At 37.7% G+C, this 23,860-nt stretch overlaps 1 protein-coding gene across 1 annotated transcript in view; it reads left to right on the plus strand.

Moving 5' to 3' along the window:
* LOC123564636 (peptidyl-prolyl cis-trans isomerase-like) overlaps positions 1 to 23,860 on the plus strand; it is a 51,141-nt gene extending 27,281 nt beyond the window's left edge. Inside the window, exons 4-5 of the mRNA XM_045358357.2 lie at positions 14,613 to 14,688; positions 23,167 to 23,860. Of these exons, the coding sequence (XP_045214292.1) occupies positions 14,613 to 14,688; positions 23,167 to 23,299 (209 nt within the window). The 3' untranslated portion in view covers positions 23,300 to 23,860. The remainder of the gene's footprint in view (positions 1 to 14,612; positions 14,689 to 23,166) is intronic.

Genomic DNA, 23,860 nt, shown 5'->3' on the forward strand with positions numbered 1-23,860 from the left:
CAGAATGTTGAAACTTCATAGGATGATTGTACATGCAAAGTAGATGACCCCTATCGATTTTGGGGTCACTCCATTAAAGGTCAAGGTCACAGGGGCCTGAACATTGAAAACCATTTCCGGTCAGTAACTTGAGAACCACTTGACCCAGAATGTTGAAACTTAATAGGATGATTGGTCATAAAGAGTAGGTGACCCCTAACGATTTTGGGGTCACTCTGTGAAAGGTCAAGGTCACAGGGGCCCGCACATTGAAAACCATTTCCAGTCAGTAACTTGAGAACCACTTGACCCAGAATGATGAAACTTGGTAGGATGATTGGACATGCAGAGTAGTTGAACCCTAACGATTTTAGGGTCACTCTGTTAAAGGTCAAGGCCACAGGGGCCTTAACATGGAAAACCATTTCCAATCAGTAACTTGAGAACCTCTCGACCCAGAATGTTGAAACTTCATGGGATGATTGTTCATGCAGAGTAAATGACCCTTAAAATTGTTTTTGGGGTCACTCCGTTAAAGGACAAGGTCACAGGAGCCTGAACATTGATAACCAGTTCCGAACAATAACTTGAGAACCACTTGACCCAGAATGTTGAAACCCTCTTTTTATGATTGAACATGCAGAGTAGATGACCCCATTGATTTTGGGGTCAGTCTATTAAAGGTCAAGGTCACAGTGGCCTGTTCATGTAAAATCATTTTTTGGAAATAACTTGAGAACCACTTGACCTACAATGTTGAAACTTAATAGGATGATTGGACATGCAGAGTTCATGACCCCTATTTATTTTGAAGTCACTTGATCAAAGGTCAGGGCCACAGGAGCCTGAACAGTGACTTGAGAACCACTAGGCCACAAGTGTTGAAATTTAGCGGGATGACTGGACATGCCAAGTAGATGATCCCTATTGCAGCCAACCATCAGTGTCTCTTTGACTTTCGCTCCTGACCCCTATTGACTTCTTGCCTATAAGACTTTGCATTGGGGGAGACATAGGCTTTTTTACAAAAGCATTTTCTAGTTACCCTTGATTATGGACTATTGGAGTCTTGGTGTGCAAAGAATCCCCTGCCCACACCATAACTGATCCTCCCCCAAAACGATCTATTTTCATAAGACAATTTGCACTTTCCCGCTCTCCCCGACGGCACCACAGAGTTTGATCCGAACCTCATGGACAAACAACACGTTTGCCCAGTCAGCCCTGGTAAATCTTAAGTGACCCTTGCCCATTCTAACCTTGCTCGTTGGTGCCTAGGGGTGAGAACTGGAACCTTCAGTTGTCAACCGATTTATTTGGCAGATCCTTCTTTTGTTCACTTACAATAAATTTTTTTTTAATTACTTCCCTTTTACGTTACTATAAATAGCATATTTTTACTAACTTTTTTATTATTGGCCGTAGGGAAAAACCGAGACCACTTTTCTGTGGTGCAACATGGATGGTACCTCCAATTTTTAGGTGTATTTTTACATATCTGTACCTTGTAAGAATTTTTTTTTGGTTAACTTTCCTCCCTTTGTTGTTCCTGTCCTTTGGACTTAGATATTTTTTCTGAGGACCTTCTTGTCCTCAAATGCAATGATAACAGGTGAGCGATATAGGGCCATCATGGCCCTCTTGTCAACTTTTGGGTATTGAGGCGGCCCGATTTCGATTTGAGACCGGTCAGTCTGGCCGGCTGCCGGCTCTAAATGAAAACCCTGAACATGTATATACGGAGTTGTTCAGAAGAAGTAGAAAATACTTCATATAGAGGTCACCTTATTTGGTAATATATGTATTTTGTCTTACAAAACATGTACTTCAACTGTCAACATTATATTTTGTACGAAATATCAAAGTCTTTTTCAAACATACTTTTTCTCTAAATTTGTTTTTGTTGTGTGTCTTACATACTTATCTAGGTATTCCGGGAAATGAAAAATAGTTTTATATTTGTTGAAATACTGCAGTTTTTTGTCTATTAGACAGCTCTACTTTCACTTTCATTTTGCAATGTCTGCATTTTTATGCCCCCGAAGGGAGGCATATAGTTTTTGAACTGTCTGTCTGTCTGTCTGTCCGCAATTTTCGTGTCCGGTCCATATCTTTGTCATCGATGGATGGATTTTCAAATAACTTGGCATGAATGTGTACCACAGTAAGACGACGTGCATTGCGCAAGACCCAGGTCCGTAGCTCAAAGGTCAAGGTCACACTTAGACGTTAAAGGATAGTGCATTGATGGGCGTGTCCGGTCCATATCTTTGTTATCGATGGATGGATTTTCAAATAACTTGGCATGAATGTGTACCACAGTAAGACGACGTGCAGTGTACAAGACCCAGGTCCGTACCTCAGAGGTCAAGGTCACACTTAGACGTTAAAGGATAGTGCATTGATGGGCGTGTCCGGTCCATATCTTTGTCATCGATGGATGGATTTTCAAATAACTTGGCATAAATGTGTACCAAAGTAAGACGACGTGTCACACGCAAGACCCAGGTCCGTAACTCGAAGGTCAAGGTCACACTTAGACGTTAAAGATTATTTTTCATGATAGTGCATTGATGGGCATGTCCGGTCCATATCTTTGTCATTCATGCATGGACTTTAAAATAACTATGCATGAATGTGTGACGCAGTAAGAAGATGTGTCACGCGCAAGACCCATCTCCGTAGGTCAAAGGTCCTAAACTCTAACATCGGCCATAACTATTCATTCAATGTGCCATCGGGGGCATGTGTCATCCTACGGAGACAGCTCTTGTTTTTTGAAATGTACATGGTTTGTAACACTTCCAACCCCCGGTGTACCTGGACAAACGTGTTAGACACACAATTATAAGTAAAGTAATAACAAAATACTTTTGAAAAAGAAGTTTGATATCTTCTACAAAATAGAACATGAACTGTCCGAACAGTCAAAGCACATGTGATATAAGACAAAATGTGTTGTCTAAAAGGGAATAACCTGTCTTAATAGTTCCTTCTATTTATTATGAATAATTTGGTGTATTATTTATGATAGACCAAGGCCTATGCGGCGTAAAAAACTAAAATAAAAATTCACCTAAGGGGTGGTTTCAAAAGCCTTTACTTGAACCTTAAATTGTTCTTGACTAATGAAATTATTTGCTTCTTAGTAAAATCCTTAACTTTTTGCCGGATATTTTTTTTTGCCACTCCTCCTTACAAACCCTTTCGGGGCGGGGGGGGCGGGGGGGGGGGGGGGGGGATACTTATTCATCGAATTTGCTTGTTGCATCTTTTTATTTCAAATAAAAAACATGGGAAACCAAGACTCCAATAGTCCATGTGCCTAGGGGTGAGAACTGGAACCTTACATTGACGACGGGATCGCAAACTGACGGCCCTAAGGCGATTACGGATGGTCTGTGGGGTGACATGACGGTTGTGTGTACCTATGGTCTGCCTCGCTGACTCGGTTGCAGGTATGAATTGCTTGCATAAGTGGGACAGAACAATGTACCTGTCTTGGTGATGTGTTGTTACTCTCCCCTGAGGATGGCGTGGTTCATTATGTCTCCCCCAACTGGGGGGATCATTGTTTATGCCCTGTCGTCCATATGTACGTAACACTCATTTCCGATCAATAACCAGAGAACCATTTGACCTAGAATCTTCAAACTTCATAGGGTGGCAGGGCTTATGTAGACTCAGTGATTTTTTTTTGGATAAAATAAAGGTGTCTGGCAGTGCCCGCTGAATTGGGAAAATAAGCGAGATAATTCCTAAGATTGGGAAAAATAGAAATATGTTTAATTTTTATACTAAGTGATATAAATCTGTATATTTCCTTACTGAATGTTGTTTGAAGAGTTAATATTTTTAGCTCACCTGTCACAAAGTGCCAAGGTGAGCTTTCGTGATCGCGCAGCGTCCGTCGTAAGTCCGTGCGTGCATGCGTAAACTTTTGCTTGTGACCACTCTAGAGGTCACATTTTTCATGGGATCTTTATGAAAGTTGGTCAGAATGTTCACCTTGATGATATCTAGGTCAGGTTCGAAACTGGGTCACGTGCGGTCAAAAACTAGGTCAGTAGGTCTACAAATAGAAAAACCTTGTGACCTCTGTAGAGGCCATATGTTACACAAGGTCTTCATTAAAGTTGTTCAGAATGTTCACTTAATGATATCTAGGTCAAGTTCGAAACTGGGTCACGTGCCATCAAAAACTAGGTCAGTAGGTCAAATAATAGAAAAACCTTGTGACCTCTCTAAAGGCCATATTTTTCATGGGATCTGTATGGAAATTGGTCTGAATGTTCATCTTGATGATATCTAGGTCAAATTCGAAACTGGGTCACGTGCCATCAAAAACTAGGTCAGTAGGTCTAAAATTAGAAAAACCTTGTGACCTCTCTAGAGGCCATAATTTTCAATGGATCCTTATGAAAATTGGTCAGAATGTTCACCTTGATGATATCTAGGTCAAGTTCAAAACTGGGTCACGTGCCATGAAAAACTAGGTTAGTAGGTCAAATAATAGAAAAACCTTGTGACCTCTCTAAAGGCCATATTTTTCATGGGATCTGTATGAAAGTTGGTCTGAATGTTCATCTTGATGATATCTAGGTCAAGTTTGAAACTGGGTCAACTGCGGTCAAAAACTAGGTCAGTAGGTCTAAAAATAGAAAAACCTTGTGACCTTTCTAGAGGCCATATCTTTCACAAGATCTTCATGAAAATTGGTCAGAACGTTCACCTTGATGATATCTAGGTCAGGTTCGAAACTGGGTCACGTGCCATCAAAAACTAGGTCAGTAGGTCAAATAATAGAAAAACCTTGTGACCTCTCTACAGGCCATATTTTTCATGGGATCTGTATGAAAGTTGGTCTGAATGTTCATCTTAATGGTATCTAGGTCAAGTTCGAAATAGGATCATGTAGGTCAGTAGGTCTAAAAATAGAAAAACCTTGTGACCTCTCTAGAGGCCATACTTGTGAATGGATCTCCATAAAAATTGGTCAGAATGTTCATCTTGATGATATCTAGGTCAAGTTGAAAGTGAGTCACGTGCCATCAAAAAGTAGGTCAGTAGATCAGATAATGAAAAAATGTTGTGACCTCTCTAGAGGCCATATTTTCATGGAATCTATATGAAAGTTGGTCTGAATCAGGGGTGTGGAATTCCTATGTCCGACTCGGGACTTTTTGACGGCTGACAAGTGAGTTTTCGCATTCCGTTTGTCCGCGGACAAGCACAAATTTTCTTGTTTGAAATGAAAAAAGGAAAGAAAAATTTAGAAATGCTGAACAGTGCTTCAAGTTTATGGAGTGTATAAAAGAATTTGACGTATGAAACGGATGTTTCTCCCGCCGAGGGCCTCTCGATTTCTCCAGTATTGGGAAAACCATACTGCGTCTAAATTTAGCAGCTCTTTCTCTGCATTCTGATTGGTTCCCTGTCACGATCTCGCGTGATTTTTGCACAGTAACTCCGCGAATAGAAACCGGAAATGTAAACAATTATCACAAAGTTTTGGATAAATTTGTTGTTGAAACTTCGTCTGCAAACCAAAAATGGAAGTCAACAGTCAAAGCACACAGAGCTAGCTAATACGAGTCAGGAAGTTTCATGTTGTTTTTTTTTTTTTTTTCTAACAGTCAGAATGTGTCATGCTTTCTCACATGGTTTCACATGGCATGATGAGCAGTATTATTGGTATTTCTGTTGAATGTTCGATGGCCTCACGGACGAACACAAGTTAAAGTGTCGGAAGTTTATTTTTAGCCCACCATCATCAGATGGTGGGCTATTCAAATCACTCTGCCTCCGTGGTCCGTCGTCCTTCCGTCCGTCCGTCCGTCCGTCCGTCCGTCCTTCCGTCCGTTAACAATTTCTCGTTATCGCATCTCCTCATAAACTACCTGGGGGATTTTGACCAAACTTTGTCAGAATGATGTATTGGTACCCTAGTTGTGTCCGCCTGAAAATCAAACTGGTTCAACAATTTTTTAGTAAGTTATGGCCCTTTGTTTATTTCTATAGTTTACATAGATTTATATAGGGAAAAACTTTGAAAATCTTCTTGTCCAAAACCACAGAGCCTAGGGCTTTGATATTTGGTATGAAGCATCATCTAGTGGTCCTCTACCAAGATGATTCAAAATATTTCCTTGGGGTCTAATATGGCCCCGCCCCGGGGGTCACATGGTTTATATACACTTATATAGGGAAAAACTTTGAAAAACCTCTTGTTCAAAACCACAGGGCCTAGGGCTTTGATATTTTGTATATGACATCAACTAGTGGTCTTCTACTAAGATTGTTCAAATTATCCCCCTAGGGTCAAATATGGCCCCGCCCCGGGGGTCACATGGTTTACATAGACTTACATAGGGAAAAACGTTGAAAATCTTCTTGTCCAAACCACAAAGCCTAGGGCTTTGGCATTTGTAATGTAGCATCATCTAGTGGTTCTCTACCAAGTTTGTTCAAATTATCCCCCTAGGGTCAAATATGGCCCGCCCTGGGGGGTCACATGGTTCATACAGACTTATATAGGGAAAAGATTTACAAATCTTCTTGTCAATAACCTACAACATTCAAGTTTGGACTACCTGTATGGTTTTGAGTGGCAAGATGAACCTTGACATGAGTTGACCTTTATTTTGACCTAGTGACCTACTTTCACATTTCTGTAGCTACAGCCTTCAAATTTGGACCACGTGCATAGTTTTGTGCACTGAAAAAAACTTTGACCTTGACTTTGACCTAGTGACCTACTTTCACATTTTTGAAGGTACAGGCTTCAAATTTGGACCACATGCATAGTTCTGTGTTCCGAATTGGAATTTGACCTTGATTTTGACCTATGACCTACTTTCACATTTCTCAAGCTACAGCCTTCAAATTTGGACCACATGCATAGTTTTGTGTACCGAAACAAACTTTGACCTTTACATTGACCTAGTGACCTACTTTCACATTTTTGATGGTACAGGCTTCAAATTTGGAACACATGCATAGTTCTGTGTTCCGAAATAAAATTTGACCTTGATTTTGACCTAGTGACCTACTTTCACATTTCTCGAGCTACAGCCTTCAAATTTGGACCACTTGCATAGTTTTGTGTACCGAAATGAACTTTGACCTTAAGATTGACCTAGTGACCTACTTTCACATTTCTGTAGCTACAGGCTTCAAATTTAGACCACATGCATAGGATTGTGTACCGAAACAAACTTTGACCTTGACATTGACCTAGTGACCTACTTTCACATTTTTGAAGGTACAGGCTTTAAATTTGGACCACATGCATAAATTTGTGTTCTGAAGTGTAATTTGACCTTGATTTTGACCTAGTGACCTACTTTCACGTTTCGTCCTTGAAATTGATCTAGTGACCTACTTTCACATTTCTCAAGCTACAGCTTTCGAATTTGGACCACATGCAAAGTGTTGTGTACGGAAATGAAATTTGACCTTGAGCTAGTCAGTAAGTCTTGAAATTTGGAACACTCAAAAATGGTACATTGGTGGGCGCCAAGATCACTCTGTGATCTCTTGTTAAAACAGCTACAGTATTACACTTTATTATGTTTGCTTTTGTTACTACTTGAAGATTATGTCCAAAATTAAGAATTATTTGCATGCTAAAATGTTGAAAATCCGGGCAAGTAAGCTTTGACTGCGGACAAGTAGATTTTTAAGTCTCGTTTGTCCGTGGACAAGCGAAAAATATTTGGATTTCCACACCCTGGTCTGAATGTTTATCTTGATGATAATTAGGTCAAGTTTGAAACGGGGTCAACTGCGATCAAAAACTAGGTAAGTAGGTCTTGAAATAGAAAAACCTTGTGACCTCTCTAGAGGCCATACCCTTGAATGGATCTTCATGAAAATTCGTCAGAATGTTCACCTTGATAATATCTAGGTCAAGTTTGAAACTGGGTCACGTGCCTTAAAAGACTAGGTCAATAGGTCAAATAATAGAAAAACCTTGTGACCTCTCTAGAGACCATATTTTTCAATGGATCTTCATGAAAATTGGTCAGAATTTTTATCTTGATAATATCTAGGTCAATTTCAAAACTGGGTCACATGAGCTCAAAAACTAGGTCACTATGTCAAATGATAAAAAAAACGACGTCATACTCAAAACTTGATCATGTGGGAAGAGGTGAGCGATTCAGGACCATCATGGTCCTCTTGTTGGGGTGAAATGGCCTATTTTGGCGAGGGGAAAGTGCTGATATTCGGCAGTAAAAATACGCAAAAAAAAATTCTAAAGATGACCCCTATTGATTTTTGGGTCACTCCATCAAAGGTCAAGGTCACAGGGGCCTGAACATGGAAAACCATTTCTGGTCAATAACATGAGAACCACTTGACCCAGAATTTTGAAACTTAATAGGATGATTGGTCATGCAAAGTAGATGACCCCTATTGATTTTGGGGTCATTGAGTTAAAGGTCAAGGTCACAGGCCTGAAAATGAAAAACCATTTCCAGTCAGTAACTTAAAAACCACTAGACCCAGAATGTTGAAACTTCATAGGATGATTGGTCATGCAGAGGAGATGACCGCTATCGATTTTGGGGTCACTCTGTTCAAGGTCAAGGTCACAGTGGCCTGAACATGGAAAACCATTTCCGGTCAGTAATATGAGAACCACTTGACCCAGAATGTTGAAACTTCATAGGATGATTGGTCATGCAGATTAGTGTAACTATTGAACCCTATTGATTTTGGGGTCACTCTGTTGAAGGTCAAGGTCACAGGAGCCTGAACATGGAAAACCATTTCCTATCAATAACTTGAGAACCACTTGACCCAGAATTTTGAAACTTCATAGGATGATTGGTTATGCAAAGTAGATGACCCCTTTTGATTTTGGGGTCACTACGTTAAAGGTCAAGGTCACAGGGACCTGAACTTGAAAAACCATTTCTGGTCAGTAACTTAAAACCACTTGACCCAGAATGTTGAAACTTCATAGGATGATTGGTCATGCAGAGTAGATGACCCCTATTGATTTTTGGGTCACTCCATTGAAGGTCAAGGTCACAGGGGCCTGAACATGGAAAACCGTTTCCGATCAATAACTTAAGAACCACTTGACCCAGAATTTTGAAACTTCATAGGATGATTGGTTATGCAAAGTAGATGACCCCTATCGATTTTGTGGTCACTGCGTTAAAGGTCAAGGTCACAGGGACCTGAACATGAAAAACCATTTCTGGTCAGTAACTTAAAACCACTTGACCCAGAATGTTGAAACTTCATAGGATGTTTGGTCATGCAGAGGAGAGGACCCCTATCGATTTTGGGGTCACTTTGTTAAAGGTCAAGGTCACAGTGGCCTGAACATGGAAAACCATTTCCGATTAATAACTTGAGAACCACTTGATCCAGAATGTTGAAACTTCATAGGAGGATTGGACATGCAGAGTAGATGACCCCTATTGAATTTTGGGTCACTCCATTGAAGGTCAAGGTCACAGGGGCCTGAACATGGAAAAGAGTTTCCGATCAATAACTTGAGAACCACTTGACCCAGAATGTTGAAACTTCATAGGATGATTGGTCATGCAAAGTAGATGACCCCTATTGATTTTGGGGTCACTACGTTAAAGGTCAAGGTCACAGGAGCATGAACATGAAAAACCATTTCTGGTCAGTAACTAAAAACTACTTGACATAGAATGTTGAACCTTCATGATTAGTCATGCAGAGTAGATGACCCCTATCGATTTTGGGGTCACTCTGTTAAAGGTCAAGGTCACAGTGGCCAGAACAACGAAAACTATTTCCAGTCAGTAATATGAGAACCACTTGACCCAGAATGTTGAAACTTCATAGGATGATTGGTCATGCAGAGTAGTTTAACCCTATTGATTTTCGGGTCACTCTGTTGAAGGTCAAGATAACAGGAGCCTGAACATGGAAAACCATTTCCAATCAGTAACTTGAGAACCACTTGACCCAGAATGTTGAAACTTCATAGGAGGATTGGACATGCAGAGTAGATGACCCCTATTGATTTTCGGGTCACTCCATTGAAGGTCAAGGTCACAGGGGCCTGAACATGGAAAACCGTTTCCAGTTAGTAACTTGAGAACCACCTGACCCAGACTGTTGAAACTTCATAGGATGGTTGTTCATGCAGAGATGACCCCTATCCAGGCCTCGACACTTAACGGTGTCCCAGGATCCCGTGGACACATAATTCTGGCGAGGGACACCAACTATTCAAAGCTAGGTGTTCCTTCGTGATATCTATTTTTAATAAAGGCAATATAACAGGGCGCCAGATAAGATGCGTATTAGCATAAATTACGCTTTGAAATAATGTATATAGCATGTCTGATAATTTTTAAGCATATAAAAACGTATATGAAATTCTAGAAACATATGCAGTGATTTTTTACTAGCGCAAACAAAATCTGAATCGTCTGGATGCTTTATGTAACAGAGCACGGTAGGCATTAATTCTCCCACATTGAACGTACACATGCATTGAATGGTACTCAATAAACCTAGGTTAAACTGAGCCGCACCTTGAGAAAACCAAAATATTGCATTTGTGAACAGCTTGGATCCAGACCAGACTGCGTGGATGTGCAGACTGGTCTGGATCCATGCTGGTCGCAAATGCACTATGTTGGTTTTCTCATGGTGCGGCTCAACTATACGATACACTCAATGTGTGTGTAAATCAAATACCGTATTTTCCCGAATTAAGGCCCCCCCACCCGTTTTGGAGGGGAAAAAAGTCAACAAGAACGAAAAAAAATCAACTACCTCATTTTTATAAGTCCACATAATAAGTAAGTATCCAATGTATTAAGAATTAAACACACTTTTAAACAGTCCATGTACAGTAAATCCAAAACGTTTATACTAAGTACGGTACGTATCCAATCATCAAATAGAAAATTAAACGGTAAATCCATTTTTGATTTGTTTTTGCACCACCCGCGCACACGCTTCCTGTCGACTTTAAACAAATTTGCGTCAAAGTGTTAATGTTTTCTTCGGGAGTTTTAATAACTTTTAATTTAAAAGCCGACACATAAGCAGCGTGTAAAACCACTGACATTGTGTATTGCTACCCGCATGTACTAAGGAAAATATTATCGGAGTACACAGCTGTTTGGGTATGATGACGTAATGTGTAATGTCGCGAGTGTGTCACCGAATACACGAGGTACTGTATTTAAATGCATAATTTTAAGACACACTGCATTAAATTGGATGCCATATAATTACGTTTTGGGGGAATTAACCAACACAGAAACACTTTACAGTTGGTTTGAACGATGTTTTTAAGTTCTGTAAAAATTTTCATTTTTTATTCTTTTTACCTCAAATGAACGCCCCTCTTTGGAAAATGTAATGCCCCCGGGGGCGTTTATTCGGAAAAATACAGCAGTTGGGAATTAATATTGAAGGTACGGTAGTGTATTTTAAAGCTGTGTCAATTTAAAATAACAACTTCCAGTGCGAAGTAAACAACAAAAATGTCTTTTTCTATGAATGTAAAAGTGAACAAGCACTATGCATTTTTAAAACAGTGTGAAGCCAAAGCAAGCCAATAACAAACCTCACAGGTCAAGTTCAACAGTGAGGTCAGTAGGTCAAGGTCACAATGACTCAGAACAGTTGACTGAGGTCAAAGGTCAAGGTCCCAAGGACCCGGAACAATTAAACAGTTTCCAGATGGTAACTTAAGAACGCATGGGCTTAGGATCGTGAAAGTTGAAAGGGAGGTTGGTCATGGGCAACAGATGACCCCTAGTGATTTTGAGGTCAGTAGGTCAAAGGTCAAGGTCATAGTGACCTGGAACAGTTAACGTTTACTAGGGGTGGGTATTGCCACGAAAATTGGTATTGCGATATATTGCAATATTGTATGTGGATATTGCAATATACTGGGATATATTGTACCAGTTATTAATGAACAAAAACATGATGAATCATACTGTTTTTTTTTTTTTTCAAATTTATTCAATTAAAAATGAGTAAAATGACTAGTATCAACAACACGAGTGTTTGCTCCACCTTCTCAATAAATAAAAATACCAGTAAACAAAAAAATAAAAAAGTTTTGACTAGATTATGGGGAGTATTGTCAATTTGTCATACACAAATAATATTAACTGTTGATGATTTTGCCTTTATTTTCAACAATCTCGAAGTCCGACATGTTGCTATCATGGTATGACGCCGATTACCGGATATTCAAAAGCGTCAAAATATTATTTAGTTTATTGTGCGGCACTACATTCAGTTTATGGATACAATCATATAACACAGGTTGCTCAATTCACCGATTATAAACGAGGAAAGTGGTATAGCTGTTGTATGAATAATAAATTCTAGTTGATAGAAAAATTACTAATGAGTTGCTGACAAATACGAAATTATAATCATCTAAATTTTCTTATTGGTTTTATTATGTGGAATTGGGTCCGTAAAATAGCTGTAAACCAGTCTGCTACCTGCACCGAAAATGAAAGGAGAAAAATGAAAACAAAGTTGAATCGTGCTGGCAAGAAAAGGATTTTTTTTGTGAATCTTCTTGGTTTACGTTAGTGTTACTTAATGTTATAAAATAACCGGTATTCGAAAATCCCATCCCAATATCGTATCGTCGGAAAAAACATCGCAATAACCGGTCTACCGTGGTATATCGCCCATCCCTAACGTTTACGGATGATAACTTGAGAACGCTTGGGCCTAGTATCATGAAAGTTCATGGGAAGGTTGGTCATGACCAGCAGATAACCCTTATTGATTTTGAGGTCAGTAGGTCAAAGGTCAAGATCTGTATTGCGAGGGTATATTCGTTACTCCTGTGACAGCTCTAGTTTTGGGCAAATTATCCCCTCGTTTGAACTTAGATAATCCTTGTTCAAGTTTTGCGTGCAAGGTCCTGACCGCCAGATGAAACCTGTTGTTTCTGGTTTAAAGGTCAAGGTTGAGCTAGAAATTGGTTTTTGATTCTTTGGCTACTGATGTCTGACTTCATAGAATGATTGCCTGCAGTCAGTAGACAACCCTAACTGTGTTAGGTGTTAGCAGTTCAAAGGGCAAGATAAAAGTAGTGGACTCTGGGCTGAAAATTTGACAATGGATCATGGGGGACAAAACAGTTTAGCCATTATTGTCACAAACAACACTGAACAGTGTTACATTTACTGTGATTATTGCAAGAATGATTGCCTGAACTCAAGGGGAATACAAACTGCTGAAGATGAGCTTTTCAGGGTTCCTACGCTATCCGGGAAAACGGGAAAAGTCCATGAATTTCAAAAATTGACTCCTGGCCGTGAAAATACCGGGAATTTGGCGAGAGAACAGTAAAGATACAGGAAAATACCGGGAATTATCCTGGGAAGTTAATTCATGATTCAAAATGGCGGGCATGGATGTCATTTCAATTTCCTTTTTCGAAAATACCGATGTTTTTGTGGTTGAAGAGCCTATATAGGTAGCTATGCTTGATTTTTTAACAGTAATTTTAGGCTATCGGTCGTTTTTGTGTCGATTTTTAAGAAGCCCTGTGAAATTCCGATTATTTTTCGAGAACAATTGTGAAAGTCATGATTAGTGACACGCTTGAATTCAGTGATCAAACATCAACTTGACTGAAAATAATTTATTTGCTAGAAGTGTATCAAAGATTATATAAATAATGTAGGTGGCACCAGAGGTGTAGTTATTATGAAGGAGTTGATTAATTCTTCACAACATGCTAGACAAGTAAATGATTCATAGTTTCCTTGAGAAACAAAAGCTTGAGGACAGTAAGGAAACAAAATGAAAAACAAAAAAGAAAAAAAATATGCAGAGCCTGTATTTATTAAGTAGAAATTTTTAAGCAATATGGCCCTCTTGTTCTTACATTTTTACACTGAATCTAGAAAAATTGACGGGAACGTACAACCCGATATGTCGTACAGAGGTCCTTGAAAATAGCAACAAGGTCCTGGAAAAGTCCTTAAATTTCATAGACGAAAAAGTGTGGGAACCCTGGCTTTTGTGATTGCCCTTTGTTTGTGGTCAATGACTGGACTGTTAACAATTTAAAGGTTACATTTTGGCATTTTTACAATCTGAATGAAGCACCTTTGACAGTCTTTGATAGGTTTGTTACAATTTCTAATGCAACCACATTTTGGAAATAAAAGTTGTTGGGAGTAAATTTTAAGACATGATTTCTTGATTAAGCAATAAAGTACTTGAACTTTATCTCTGATATTTTGTATGAACTATAATAATAACTTAGGCTACTTGTTGTGAATATCTCAAAATGTATTTGGCCTGGAGTCGTCACGCCGCACAGGAATTTTATTGAGCATTTGAAGTTGTGCATCTTGCGTTTTAATTGGGATTTCTCAATTACGGAAAATTTCTGTAAGAATGAGGCGCTAGTAACTCTGTTACAATTTCTTGTCCGACATGCCGAATGCTAGTAGTTGAACCCAGTGTCTAATACAGACAGCTCTTGTGTATCCTTGAAGTAATTTGTTTCTTATGCATACAACAGTTGGAGAAAAGCAAAGCAGTTTGTTGGGATGGTAGTCTTTATTTCAGCTATGTACACACTTTATCTATTGCATGTAATTAAAATATATTATTTTATTTTGCAGGTATTCTGTCAATGGCAAATGCAGGTCCGAACACAAATGGATCACAGTTCTTCCTTTGTACAGCAAAAACTACATGGTATGATTTTATCAGTTTAAGGGTTAGCAGTATATCACAAAACAATAGAAATTATTAGTGAACGAACAACATCTTGACAAACAACTCGTATGTCCAATACATGTTTTACTGTTTGTCCCGTAGAATTAGATACTTGAAATATTCTGAAGACGTTATCCCAGGGTGGCCACCGACTCTGGAAAACAGGAAAAAAGGCTAAAAAAATTCCCTGCATGGAAAATCCAGGGAATTTGAAAATTTTTAAATTATTGGGATTTTTCAAAAATTGAAAGAAAAAAATTCAATGACTGTATAATTATATCTTGTCTACTGGTGGTTTCTCTTCTTCATAGTAGTTGCATTATTTTATATAATACGAATACTATCTTAGCAAATGCATCCTTGTGATTCTAAACTGTATTCATCAACTAAAAATTTTGTTTCTAATAGAGCACAGCGCTACGAGTCGGTCTACCAGTCCCTCGTGTGAAATATGCACGGAAGGGGACTGGGTTTTCCCTCACATAAAGCTGGAAAGTCCATAGACTAAAAATGTGTCGGTGCCGTTAACCACAAATATAATAACTAAAATAGAGAGAAGCTAAAATGGAATTGAGTAACCATTGCCCCAGAGCTCAAATACTAATACATTGTACTTTGAAAGCAAGCAGAAGTTGTTACACAACTAAAAACTAAAATGAATTGAGTGTCAGTACATTACTGACATTAACAAAATGTATACCAACATTTGAATCATGCAATAGAAGTACCTGTGTATTGGTAGTAGTTGCTTGTTAGTCTTTTGCTGGTTATTAACAAACATTAACAGTATCCCGGTACAACCCGTTTTCGGACACCTAACGGTATATTGCTACGGTTTCGCTACGTGGAAAATGTACAACAATTATAAATGCTGGAATTTTGTTCAACAATCATTTATCCTAAAAAATACGCAAGTAAACAAACCCCATCCCGCAGCATGTTTTAGATATCCTTTCCAACATGGCTGACCTACTTTTCCATTAACCGGAAGTTGTACAACCCGTTTTCGGACACCTGCTTCAAAATATACTGCGCTTCAAAGTTTACGTCACAAAAAGTCAGAAACAGTTTAAACAAATTTCGAACATTCATTTTAACTGTTAGTATCAAGAAAACTACCCAAAACGTATTTATAAAGTATTTTCAGTGTTAGTTTATGGAGTTAGTTGGTGGGATCAGCACAAATGGGACACAGGAACGTGTCTCCTATTCCGATTACCCTCACTGTTACATACAATATGATAAATGTACCCATCCCTTACATATTATCATCATAAGGTCTGTATGATCCCCTAGTGGGCACATGATTCTGAAAAGAAACAGAGAAAAAAAAATTTACTACTACTAATTAAAATTTCATTAACCAATTGATTAAGAAAACCTCGTAAGGTACACGGGTCTATAAGTGGTAACTTTTTGTGTGAAGTATACTTTTGCAAAATTTGATAGAGGGGGCGGAGCCTGTAAAATAACCTCATCTGTCGGATGACAGAGCTTTCAACATGAAAATATTGGATTTATTTCTAAAAAACACATATTTTGGACGTGATATTTTGGGAATAGTGAAAAAATTTAAAATGTAACAGTATGTAAGTTTTTATCATTTGTTTTACCATTTTAATTTCTATTTTTCTTCAAAACTACCAGCGTGACATTTGTATGGTGTTTGCAAACAAAGCATGCGTGTGGGAAACCACAAGGGGCGTGTTTTCCAGGAAAACTAAAACATTACCGGGGCCGGCCGAATACGGGTTTGTGTCCGAAAATAGGTTGTCGCGGGATAGTCTTGGAATTGTGTAATTATAAAATGTATTTTTAAAGCCAGAAAATTAGCCACTTCATGAGAAAACTCTTTGGCTTTGAAACCAGTAATGGAATCAAGACTAGCCTGTACATTCTGTGTAGTCTGATCAGGATCCATGTTGGTTGTTTGTGCACATGAACTGTAACAGCCATAGGTCTATAAAGTTAAAATGAACAGGATGGTTCCTGATCAGAGTACAGGCTTTTTAGCTCACCAGAGCCAAAGGCTCAGGGTGAGCTATTAGGATCACTCACTGTCCGGCGTCCGTAAACTTTTACTTTAAATGACATCTCCTCATAAACCGCTAGGCCAATTTCATCCAAAATTCACAGGAATGTTCCTTGGGTGAAGCTCTACAAAAATTATTCAAAGAATTGAATTCCATGCAAAACTGGTTGCCATGGCAACAGAAAGGAAAAACTTTAAAAATCTTCTCCTCAAAACCAGAAGACCTAGATCTTAGATATTTGGTGTGAAGCATTGCCTAGTGGACCTCTACCAAATTTGTTCAAATCATGACCCCGTGGTCAAAAATGACCCCGTCCCAGAGGTCACTTGATTTTACATAGGAAAATCTTAAAAAATCTTATTCTCAAAAACTAGAAGCCCTAGAGCTTAGATATTTGACCTGTAGCATTGCCTAGTGGACCTCTACTAAGGTTGTTTAAATTATGACCCTGGGGTTAAAACTGACCCTGCCCCAGGGGTCACTTGATTTTACGTAGGAAAATCTTCAAAAAATTTCTAAAAATAAACCAGAAGGCCTAGAGCTTAGATATTTCACATGTAGCATTGCCTAGTGGACCTCTACAAAATTTGTTCAAATCATGACCCCTGGGTAAAAATTGACCCCTCCCCAGGGGTCACTTGATCTTACATAGGAAAATCTTCAAAAATTTTCTAAAAATAAACCAGAAGGCCTAGAGCTTAGATATTTCAGGTGTAGCATTGGCTAGTGGACCTCTGTAAAATTTGTTCAAATCATGACCCCCGGGGTCAAAATTGACCCCGTCCCAGTTGATTTTACATAGGAAAATCTTCAAAAAATTTCTAAAAATAAACCAGAAGGCCTAGATCTTAGATACTTGATGTGTAGCATTGCCTAGTAGACTTCTACAAAATTTGTTCAAATCATGACCCCCAGGGTCAAATTGACCCCGCCCCATGGGGTTACTTGCTTGTACATAGAAAAATCTTCAAAATTTTCTAAAAATAAACCAGAAGGCCTAGAGCTTAGATATTTGACATGTAGCATTGCCTAGTTGACCTCTACAAAAGTTGTTCAAATCTTGACACACACACCCCCCACCCCCCACAGGGTCAAACTGTCAGGCTGTCTAGCGTCCCTAAAATTCCTACTTTTTCCTATTTTTTTTTCAATTTGGCTAAAATTCCTATATTTTTTTTAAAAATCAAAGGAAATTTCTAAAAAGGCCCTATTTTTTCACAAAAATTCCTAATTTTTTAACTGTTTTGCAATGATCAAAAAGAGAAAATGTTTTAAATGTTGTTTTAAAGTTCTTCTAATTCAGAAAAAAAAACAGTTTAGCACAGTTCAAAGCAGTTTACCAGTGGTAGACGTCTTTTCTGTAAATAAAGCACTATTTGTGAGTTACTTTTATGTCAGTCACATAAAGGTAAGCACATTACATGGTCTTTAAAGTCCATATTTTAATTTGAAAATTCCTAAATTTAGTCCTTAAATTTCCTTAAAATTGTACCAGATTCCTAATTTTAGCCCTATTTTTTGTACAAATTGCCCTAAAATTAGCCCTAATTTTTTGTCAGGGTATGCTAGACAGCCTGAACTGTGTTACTTGATTGTACATAGGAAAATCTTCATAAATTTGCTAAAAATAAACCAGATGGCTTAGATATTTGATATGTAACATTGCCTAGTAGACTTCTGCAAACTTTGTTCAAATCATGACTCCCGGGGTAAAATTGGCCCTGCCCCAGGGGTTACTTGATTGTACATAGGAAAATCTTCCAAAAAAGTTATAAAAATCATCAGTTTGACATTTGAAACATGTAGCTCATATTACTCTGGTGAGCGATCCAGGGTCATCATGACCCTCTTGTTTAATCCATACTGGCCACAAAGTCATTATGCTGGTGTCCCATGTCATGACTTGAGTTTTAAACTTGGTTTACCAGAAAGATGAAATTGTTGTTATGAATGTAAGGAGGTGTTGACAGTTGTATGCTAATTTAATGGACTAATTCATTTTCGAATAAACTTTTATGTCAAATCTTGAAGACCATTTGTCAATATTTAATATTTTTCTTTTTAAGTTAAAAGTTAAAACTGCAGGAAAAATTATTTCCCACTGCCTGATATTAAAAACTAAAGTTGGATTGTTTATGTGTATACGTAACATCCTGTTTTGATTTACATAATTGTACTAACATTAATAGTGTTTTAAAATCAAAGTGAAAACTGCAGTTACTGGTAGTTTTGTGAGTATAGCCTGTTAGAAACCTGAATGGCTAGAATGTTTGTGATGTAGAACATTGATAATGTTTAGAAAGTTATATATTTGTAATGCTTAAAGGCTTAATTTTATTTGTAACCTTGTGTTTCAATATGCAGTATGATTATGAAGATTGTAGTCTTTGTGGCATTGTAAACATGGTAAAGGAGAGTGTTAAATATCAGGCTCAGTTCATTTACATTAAAACATGATAACTGATTAAAGCTGTAATCACATTGTTAATTTGAATAATCAATGTTATAGGCAATAAAAGACACTGGAATTAGTATCACAACAAGTTACAAAATAAATAATGGTATGTATGTGAAATGTAAGTCATTGCTGCTGAAGTATTGAAGTTTTCTTTTTTGAGCTGTTTTGAGTTAACCTAAATTTGTTACTTACCATGCTTACTACTCTTACTGAAGTTGCTCAATGAGATCTTAAATTACCTATATAATTGATTATTCAAACAGGAGTCTGAAAATAAAATAAATAATGAATATATTTTCAAAATATAATAAATATAATTTCATATGTATATAAAATAGATGTAAAATAAACAAGTTTATTGGTGGAGAAGGTATGGCTAGAAGGGGAGGATGTCATAATATTACTACATTTATATTCACAATTGTTGCTACGCAGAACGAAGTATCAGGGAAACTGACTATCCTGTCAGGGAATCATCAGGGAAATTTACTTCAGATTTTTGGTGGCCACACTGTCCCTCCTTTGAAAAAGAATGCCATTGGTAAAGAAATAAATGTAAACAATTGTCAGAAATGATGTTTTACCTAGTTATGTTAAGTTTAAACACTGGTACATTGTTGCAAATGCATCAAAACGAATACATGTAACAGCTTTTTAAAAACGGTGAGTTTTTAAAGGCACTGAACTGTCCAGAAGTGTGACCCCATTCATGCAGTCCCTTTCTGGAATTCAATACATATATGAGTAAACTGACATTGGTTTTGAAGAATAATATACATGTTTTATAATTATGCTGTTTAATTTTCATGTAAAACAAGTGCCTTCTTTCTATGATGTGGTGATGTTCAAACTTTTTTCTCCGAAACGTGGACCTAACTCTTAAAGTGTTTAGTTACTTGTAAATTGAACTTGTAATAAGGAGAGCTTAGACTTGCATTATGTTCAAATTTATTTCATTGCAGAAGTTATGTTTTAGAGTAAGTAGTGTTTGGGCCAGGAAGATCTAGGTACCTAATTGTTTGGCATTTTGGGGTCCGTGCAAATTGGGGAAAATGGTGGCGTTTTACACCTTAATTGGAATTTTTTGACAACCAAATTTTATATCATTTGTTTCTTTGAGAGATGAGACATCATCAACTTTTTCTGCAAAACACATTCTTGTTCTTCAGAATTTAAACATATTTCTGGTTACTAAGGGTTGGAACATTGGTCATCAGGCTCACTTACCACTGCTGGCTCTGTAGGTCAAAGGTCAAGGTCACAAGTTGAGCTGAAAGGTCGAAATTGTCTATCATATTTTGTGTCCGGAGCATAACAAAATAACCGTGCAAGTTATTGACTTCAAACTTGGCTTGTAGGTAGGTGGCGATGCAAGTGTTTTTTTTACCAAGAGGGGAAGGGGCTCAAGCCTGTGATTTGTGAGGGGGGCGGGGAAAGCTCGGTATTTGGGCAAAGGGGAATAACTCTGTGATTCCAGCAGGTATGGAAATTTTGATTCCATGCTTCCTGTTTTTATTTCGATGTAAATGAAATGTGAAACCAAAATTTGTAGTCCTGTTTGGCGCCATATAACCTATACTGTGTTGGTGCACTGTAAAACCCAAATAAAAAAAAAATTAAAAAACCTGATGTAAAGTCAATTTTTGGGGAAAACCTGCTGTTAACGGCACCTATTATAGAAGGGGAAAAAACTGCCATGAGACATATGAACCGGGTCTATAGGTCAAAGGTCAATGTCACAAATCTGTTTGTCATATTTCGAGTCTGGAGCATAACTTATTAACCATTCAAGGTATAAAACTGACCCCCAACCCACCCCACAAACACAATTTTTTTTTTTGTTATTTTGCTTTTTCTTTAACTTTTGCATCCGTCCTCCTGATATAATCCTTTGGGCATATATTGCACTTCTTGGGGGAGCTGTTGTTATGAATTACATTTGATTATTATTTGATTGTGAAGCATTCTATAACAACTTCTCTGAAATCATATGGTGAAAGTTGATGAATTTTGGCCTGGATTGTCCTTTGATGGTCCTCTAGCAAAGTTCCTCAAGGAATTACATTCTGTACAGAATTCTGTTTGCGATGTCCATAACCCCAAAGCTCAGAGCATATATATTTGGTATGAAACATAGTCAAATGGTCCTGTACCAAGTTTGTTCAAATGAGGCTCCTGGGGTCAAAATTGGCCCTACCCTGGGTTCACTTATTAGTCCCCTACCGGTGGAACACCAGAGAGAAATATAGGAATGCCCATCCTCTGTCCATCTGCAAATCTTGAAAGTATTCAAGCTAGGTTCATAAAACTTGGTATGTGAATAGAGGGCAATATGTAGATTATGCACACACATGGCTTGTGCTTGTAGGTCAAAGGTCAAGGTCATTATTAAAGGTCAAGTAAAAATTGTTTCTGCTCCATAACTTATATGCATTGATGGATTGTCTTAGTGGTGCACACAAAATTAATTTTCCCATGATGAGACAATGTATCAACACATGATCTATGGTTGTGGGTTAAAGGTCAAGTAAAAAAAAAATTATGCCCAGTAACTTTTAATTGCTTGGAAGGAATTTTTATTACTACACAGAATGTTCCCCATGATTAAGACTATTGTTGTGCACATGACCCATGGTTGTGGCCTAACTAAACTAAAGGAACCAGCGTGGGAGCCATCTGGTCTAGTCGCGTAATGGCTGCCAGGTATTTGAACACTAATTTTTCACTTGGCATGGCAACAGAGGTCTAAATTGAGGCTAGTTTCTGTTTAAATTTCATTGTGGATGTATTGTTGACATTTTGGTAGGGCAAATGGGAGAGCAGGTTGTATTTGGTGAAGTCAAGCTCAATTTTAGTATGAGTAGTACTTCCAGGTCACAGCAGTGTGATTTTGATGTCAGTTTACAGTAAGTAAATGTGACCAGAGAAATCTCTCTTAGAAGATACATGACCCCTACTTTTCTCTTCATTTTATATCAGTTTTATCATAACTCTTTAAAATGAGGTAAGGATTTGTTCTCTGAAATTGGTCTAGCTATGTTTGGTAGCTCTTTGAAAAAGGTCAGTTTTATATAGAATATATAGGGAAAACTATTTAGGCTATTGTGACCTTGTCGGTCAAAGGTCAAGGTCACAACTGAAGGTCGGGTAGAATTGTTTCCGCTTCATAACTTTTATGTGCATTGAAGGATTATCTTAGTACTGCACACACAATATTCACCATGATTAGACAATGTGTTAAGTACATGATCCATTCTTGTAGGTCAAAGTCACTAGTGAAATTTAAGTAAAAATAGTTTGTTTCTTACCTCCTAAATGCCTTGAAACATTTTTTAGTCTGAACACTGTTGCCTACAATCACAAGGGACGAACATTATTGAAGTTTTTTACCAGTAGGGGACTTCTGTATTTCCACTGCAATACTCGACTTGTTTTACATAGACTCACAATGGTGTATTTTATTTAATGATACCATGTATAGTCTTTTGCACCAAGCCTTTCAAAATAAACAATTGAAAAACTGACTTTGCTTCCCGCAAGTTACTATATTTGGTATCAAGTTTCCCGTTCAGGAAGTAGGGAAAAACCCGTAGATTGTTTCCCGAACAGAAAGTTTCCCCTACTGATGGGTGTCACTTGTATTGGAAACAAATTGCATAATCTTTGTGTCTAAGACCTCAAGGGCTAGAGCCTAGGCATTTGACTTACAGCAAATAGTGGAGGTCATCTGACAAGAAATCCTGGGCAAGCAAATATAAGGCCATTATGCTCCTGTTTGAAAATATTGAAAATTATGGGACTACTTAATCTATGAAATAAGACATCCCCACAAAAGATGAGAATATGTGCCCTTCTACTGAATTTCATTGCCTGATCGAGAGAGGATAATGCATGCCACTGTCCCCAAAATGTCTTAAGGTCACCTTCAGTCTTTTTGAATGAACTAATGAAAATATTCTCTTGTAGGCTGGATGGTAAACATGTGGTATTTGGATCAGTTACAGATGGTATGGATGTTGTAAAGGCAATTGAAGCAGTTGGCTCCCAGGACGGCAAGACCAAGCAAAAGGTGGTCATCTCAAACTGTGGAGAGCTGTAAATTCAAACAGCAGAGGGAAAAGAAAATACAATGATTCTGTGCACATAATTATGTACATCTTATTGTGATCAAAAACCAGTTATTAAAGTGCTCATTTTAATTCTAATAGAGCTAATGAACTTCATACCTCATGAAATTACGTACATTTGTTCTGAGCTGTTCTGTTGATCATGAATATGATTGTGTCTTTGTTCAGAAAATTTAGTTTTTGCCTTTTTATAGATCAAAGGGCATCACATTTCTAAATGTGTTCAGGAATCGGGTATAAAAATGTTAGTCTTGAGTGAACTAAAAAATGAAATTGTGTATATAAAAATGCTATTTAGTAGGAAATGTGATATTAAAAAAACTAGACTTAAGAAAACTAAAAAACTGATGTCAGTATTTTTAATAAGATTACAAACAGACATAAAGGATTATATTTACAATGTTATGTTTGTTTATGGCTTATAACAACAAAGATTTCATAAGTTGTTCATACGATCATATATATGAAGGATTAGATAAAAAAAAAGAACTATGTCTGAATTGCTAAAATAAAATAAAAATCACGAGGAGAAA

The sequence above is a fragment of the Mercenaria mercenaria genome, chromosome 2 (genome assembly GCF_021730395.1).
Source record: "Mercenaria mercenaria strain notata chromosome 2, MADL_Memer_1, whole genome shotgun sequence".
NCBI lineage: Eukaryota > Metazoa > Mollusca > Bivalvia > Venerida > Veneridae > Mercenaria > Mercenaria mercenaria.